Source organism: Henckelia pumila, unplaced genomic scaffold, assembly GCF_033568475.1.
Source record: "Henckelia pumila isolate YLH828 unplaced genomic scaffold, ASM3356847v2 CTG_525:::fragment_3, whole genome shotgun sequence".
Taxonomy (NCBI): domain Eukaryota; kingdom Viridiplantae; phylum Streptophyta; class Magnoliopsida; order Lamiales; family Gesneriaceae; genus Henckelia; species Henckelia pumila.
Window position 1 is genome coordinate 3288384 of NW_027331857.1, and position 6476 is coordinate 3294859.

Here is a 6476-nt window from a genome sequence, read left to right on the forward strand (position 1 = left end):
CTTTTACAAACAATTTGGGTTAATCAATTCAAACCCTTTCAAGCCCATTTCAATTGTAATTCATTCAATAATACAATTTTCAACAATATACCAGGGCTCACTCGACATATACAATTACGGTTAATTAAATCTTACTCAAATAATATATATATATATATATATATAAAAGACAGATTAGACCACCAAAATATATATATCCCCCACGAATACGATTCATGACTGATACTTGATAATCTCCGTTTGGTTAAAATCCTCTACTTAATCAAGTGTAGAGGAGACTCTCAAAAAGTCATTTTTTTACAAAGCCCTCTTTAATTCTTTTGAGAGGTCCAAAGAAATAAATAAAGTAAAGTGAAAGCAAAAGACAAAACCAAAAAGTCAAGATAGAAAGTGAAGGAGGGAGGCATTGATTTATCAAATCTCCTTTCAAAAAAAAAAAAAAAGGCTAGCTATGAATCAAGGTGTAGTCCACGGCTCACAAATGGTGGCCGCCGGCAGCTCCAACTGGCCGTGGAGCGTCACCAGAATGAGCACGCCGCCCCGACACCAGCACCACTCTTTCCTGGCTGCGCCGCCTTCGCCGCCACACAATTATAATAATTTCCCTCACGGCCGGTTGAATGATATTAACCAAGACTACTTTCCCGAGTCATGGAGCCAACTCCTCCTGTATATATATTTTCTTTCTTTACATGATATACTTACATGTAGATTCTTTTTTCTCTGGTTTGATGCATGCAGTACTTGGTTTCAGCGACTTCTATTTCATTTATTCATGCAATATTATATCTCCTAATTTATTTTCCGTCAATACAAGAAGTAAATTCCAAATACTATTATCCCTAGCTGCTCATGCTTTTGGTAAAAAGATGTAAATTTCACAACTATAAAGTTAAGTGTAAAGTATGTCTCCCGGCCCTCTGCTAATTAATTCTTGGTTCTATACATATAAATACTATCCAATTATTAATTCTTGTTTATTTTGAGTTGTAGAGGATCAGAGCAGGTGGATGAAGAAGGTAGCAAGTCCTCAACAGGTGTGAAGCATATGCAGGAAAAAACTATGGAGAAATACTGCGAAGAACAACTGATGAATCAAATAATCTCCAACAACTACTACTCGTGCTTTGCTGCAGATCATTCAAAGCAAGATCAAAACTTGGAAAATTATGGACCCTTTAATTTTTGGGCTCATCAGATGGTATCTGCTTCTTCACCCAAGTCATGCGTCACTACTGACTTGAGCGGCGAAGTTTTGGATTTTTCTCACAAATCTTCGGAATGGAAGATTGCCATGAATCCCCGCGATTATTCAGATCCTTCATCCGAGGTATGCTGGACGGATAGTACTATTTAGGGTTTCTGAAATTATTGCATAAAAATAAATTATCAAAGTCATAAAAGTTTTTTTTCTTTCACTTTAATTATTGATTACACCACTTAGATAGTAGCAATAATACTGTAGCATATTGCACTGTTTTAAATTATATATATATAGTGTCTGTAACTCTCTTAAAAATAAGTGATTATTGTCCATTTTATTAAGAAATAATTCATAACCACTTATTTGTAGAGGTTGCAAACATTGACATAATGCAACTTGTCTTGCCTCGTTCACTTTCACACCAATTTCCTATTTCAGTCATATTTCAACTCCTATTGAGGAGAAAAAGCAAATTTGCTCCTCTAAATTAGTTAATATTTGATTTTAATCTTACGTCTAGATATAGGCCTTACTATAACTTGCCTTCTTTTGCTAAGTTTGGAGGCAATTCATTGCACCAGGACTTGTACATTTCCACTAATTAGAACATCAAAATCTAATCCAGTGAAATTTACCGGATCGACGAAAATGACTTTTTTTTTCCCTCAATTTTCTCGACTCACTCAGTTTCATCCCAATTTTCTGAGTACATACACCTCGACCAGGTGCCTAGATCAGATTTTAGTTTGATGAAAATTATTAGAAACGAAGTGTTGTAGTTAAAATCGTAATTTCCAATGCAAATGAGATTGGTTAAATTAATTAGTATACAGTCATCCCTTTATTTATTTTTATTTTTTTTACATTTTTAAAACACATACTATTTGGAAAAAAAAAAAAAAAGAGTTTGCTTGGGAAAAAAGTTTGAAAAACAATTTTCTATTAAAAATGTAAAGTCATTTAAAGCAAAAAAAAAGTTGGTCTGACCAATTTGAATTCTTATCATGTCAACTTTATTTGTGAAGTGCAACAGCACGGCAAGAGGTGGGGCAAACAAGAAAGCTAGGATTCAGCCTACCTCATCTCAAACTACATTCAAGGTAACTTATTAGAGCCATTTGCTACCATTCGTTCTATCCTTTTTTTTTGTGATATTTGACATTATAATTTTCTCAATTACAACATATTTAATAGCCTATATATATAATTTGCTTGACGTTTATTTATTTTTGTTTCTTGAACAAATAATTATTATGTAATTTCCATTTCAATTAGTAGTTATAATGTAAATTAGATATTTGAATATCCAATCTAATGGAACACTGAAATCAAATGTATACAAGATTTTGTTGTTGCTTGCTTTTGTTTGTGAATATATATATCCCACCTTTTTAAGTTTTGGATCGCTACTATTGTCTTTCTTGATTGTCTTCTCATCACACTTGCTTATTCTTTTGCAATAATTAATATCTTGTCCACACAACTATATATAGCTACATTTATTTGAAAGATATATATTATAAGTAAAACTAATGCATGTAATTAATAAACTTCAAAAGAATAAACTTTGATCATCTCTTGTAATTCCTCTGTCACATATATATATGCTTGATTATGATGTTGATTCAACTTTGAAACTAAACAGGCGAGAAAAGAAACGGTGAGGGACAAAATAACAGCCATTCACCAGCTTGTTTCGCCATTCGGCAAGGTAAAATTATCGAATAATTAAATTCGTCACAAAACAAAAAAATATATTGATTGAATGTTTAAATTTCTCGACGTCTGTTTCGACAACAAACCTGTCATGGAGACAGATGGTTTATACTCTATATATAGCAATGAGACTATGTTGCATATCATATGATTATGCAAACAGAATTATATGATTCTGATTATTTTGTGAAAAAACCCTTTTGCAGACTGACACAGCTTCTGTGTTGTTAGAAGCTATTGGATATATCAGATTCCTTCAGAATCAGATTGAGGTGAACCCCACCCCCTACCCTCTCTGTTACATTATAATTTGAATGTTCATGAAAATTGGGAAAGACGTACGTGGGTGTGTTTATATTCTCCTAGATGGCTTGATCAAACGATGTTTTTTGTTCGAAAATTTCGATACTTATTTGCGAGAAATTCGATTTTTTGAGCTCCCCTGGTTGAAAAATGTTCAAGAACTTTGAGGTTTTAGCATAAGCATAGCAGTCTGATTGCATGTAACTAATTAAGCAGGCTTGATAATTAGAAGTAAGAATTGACCAAAAAATATTAAGGTCTGTATTTCGTAACTCTGATGTAATTAATATATATGATGCAATGGTGATGTAATAAATTTCGTGTTGCTAGCTAATTTCTGAACACATTCTTGATTCCCATTTGATTTCAGGCCCTAAGCCAACCATATTTGGGCAGTGGATCAAGAAATATTCTGAGGCACCAACTCCCTGTAAGGAATAATTAGCTTTCGATCCCATGATCATTTTATTTAATTAAGCGGAAGACAAGGAAGAGTTGAATGTGTACATAGGTAGTTTGGATTGTTCGCGTACGTAAGATTAATACATATAAGGATGGATATATATTTAATAATAGATGTGAGATCTATCGATCAAAATTCAATAGATCTCGTGTGTATTGATAAATATTCACCGTTAGATAAACGAGAGTAGCATCTCATCACGGTGGATTAACATGCATGAATAGTTGTAATATATATGTCCCATGGCCATGGAGGGAAACTGGAAATGGTAGTATATTCCAATAATGGGCATATGGAATAACTTTAATCGAATGAATTATTAGCAGTCCACTTTTTTCAAAACAGATCTTTCTTAAGAGAGCTAGCTTGGAATGCATGTGGATATCTGAGAGCAAAGTACAAGAAAACATGTGCAAGTGAAATAATATAATTCTGAATAATATATAAATTTGCAGCTGGAATCTGATAAAAAGGAAGCAAACAAAGACTTGAGGAGCAGAGGATTGTGCCTTGTTCCAGTTTCTTGCACGTTCCATTTGGGAAGTGATAATGCTGCAGATTACTGGGCTCCATCGCCTTTTGCTGCAAATAATATTCGATAAATTGCATCTTGCATGTATAAATAATTTATTAAGTATTATCATATTATAAGTAATTGTTTGAAAAAAATGATGTAACATCATTTACAGTCAGCCTGCAGCTGTAAAATCCTAGGCTGACTGCTTATGATGCTATATATACATTTTGTTGCAGTGCTATTTTTCTTTTATTATTCCAGTTGTGATTTTTTTTTTTAATCAAAAAACCATTCCCTTAATTTGTTTGCATGAATTCGTAGTACATGATTATATTGAGCGTAAGGGCCCTGACGTGTGATTTTTTTTTTAAAAAAAAAGACAATGACAAAAGCACAAAGCATTCCATTGAATACAATAGAATAATTAATTATATTTATATATATGTTTGTGTATAATGGATGTGGAAGATTCATCTCACCAACAATTCACGTAAGTTTAATTATAACTCAATACTTCTTGGATTTTAAGTTTCAATTTTACCACCATAATATCCTTTATGTTTAATTAAACTTTCTATAGTGAATTCCAATACAAAAACCTAAAAATCCCAGTTTTCCAATAATTATAATAGCAAAAGCAGAAAGTTTGTTATTGTATAATAAACCGTACGAAAGATTTGTAATTTTAGTTTTGTAAGTTAGTTACTTTCGATTTTAGTTATAAAATTTGTCAGGGTTTGATATTAATCATCCAACAATTTAGAACTTTGGGTCCGATGCTCCTTTGCTTGGCTCATGTAGCGAAAATAAAATCAATATTACCCACATTAAAATTCTTGTGTTCGAGAAAATAAATCATTTTGTTAATGTAAATATATAAATTCTATTTAATTTCATTATTATCAGCGAAACATGATCAAGGTAATTAATATTTTCTTTCGGTTTTTAATCTATTCATAACAGATTATCGATTAAGATTTACGCTTGTTTACAGTTTCCCGATTAAAATCGCTACTCTCTTTTAGGGCCATAATAACTTGTGGCTGAATTAATTGTGGGCTTAAAACCAATTGTAGACCCAACCAAATTAATCGACTTCTTAACTTTCAAAATTTGCAGATGGGCCGTGAAATCTTCGCATCTACTTTTCCTAGTTAACCGACATGAAAAAAATATATATTAGTCAAAAATAAATTTTTTTAAAAAAAAACATGATAGGTGAAAAATATGTGTTTTCATAAACAAATAAAATTATAGTTCCCATTATTTATATTTTCAAAATAAAATCCATTCTTCCAAGTACCAATAACAATAAGTGACGATAGCCGAGAATTCGGCATGGGAATTAGCTAGGGTGGACTTTAATTAGCAAACAAATAATAAAAAAGTTCCTTTAGGAAAATTTTTTTAAAAAAATAACCTTCTTCTCACAACGATACCAATTGCTTTTCTCGTCTTTTCTCTTGCGACCTTAATGTGTTTGATTTAAGGGCAATTTGTAGATAACTCTCTAAATCAAACATAAGTTTCAATTTACTCCCTATATTTATCTTTTCAAAAATGCCCTTGTCTTTATTTTAATCATTATTATTTCTTGAATTATCAAATGTGGAATCGGATTCAAAATCTGATTCACTTGATTCATCAAGATAATAAATATTTTCATCGTCGGATGAAAATTTAATTGTTTCTACTGGATAGAATTCAATAGTATATATTTCTTCAAGAAGTTTAACTTTATTTTTCTTTTCGTTTCGTTTTGAACATTCATTTGCATAATGACCTTCTTCATTGCACAACCAACATGTGCAGTTCTTTCCTTTACCTTTTGGGCAAGGTGATTTTTTATTATCAAACTTTTTATAAAATTTTCTTTTATAAGGTTTTCTGAATAAATTCTTTCTAAATTTCTTTTTCTTATAGGGAATAAATTTTCTATTAAAAGATTTATAAGGTTTATTTAATTTATTATGTTTCTATCATTTTAAATGTTTGTGTGACATGTTTGTTTTACAATTCTTTTACTGTGAATTTCATTTTGTCACAACAAAGTTTATTGTTTTGTTTGTAAGATTTGGATATTCTTTTATTTAATGTTACTTCATGACATTTCTTTATTATAACGTCTTTAATAAATTTAATAGCTCCTCCTAGTGTTTTGGCATAAACACTAGTTAAGAATTCATCTTTACTATTTATTGGTATATTAGGTATTTTATTAAAAATACTTAATTTATAATGCTCTTTTTTATCAGCATCTATTAACTGATAAT

The 6476-nt window shown here is 31.0% G+C and overlaps 1 protein-coding gene across 2 annotated transcripts; it reads left to right on the forward strand.

The window, feature by feature from the left end:
- The first annotated feature begins 269 nt into the window (after positions 1-269).
- On the forward strand, positions 270-4495 carry LOC140873271 (transcription factor bHLH68-like). 2 transcript variants are annotated; one of them, XM_073276355.1, is made up of 7 exons: positions 270-669; positions 994-1330; positions 2230-2304; positions 2850-2915; positions 3127-3192; positions 3594-3653; positions 4142-4495. In XM_073276355.1, exons 1-7 carry the CDS (start codon positions 452-454, stop codon positions 4286-4288), a joined length of 969 nt encoding a protein of 322 aa, XP_073132456.1. In that variant the 5' UTR covers positions 270-451; the 3' UTR covers positions 4289-4495. The 2 variants fall into 2 exon arrangements, with proteins under 2 accessions (XP_073132456.1, XP_073132457.1); XM_073276356.1 differs by lacking the exon at positions 270-669 and adding an exon at positions 735-903.
- Positions 4496-6476: the final 1981 nt, after the last annotated feature.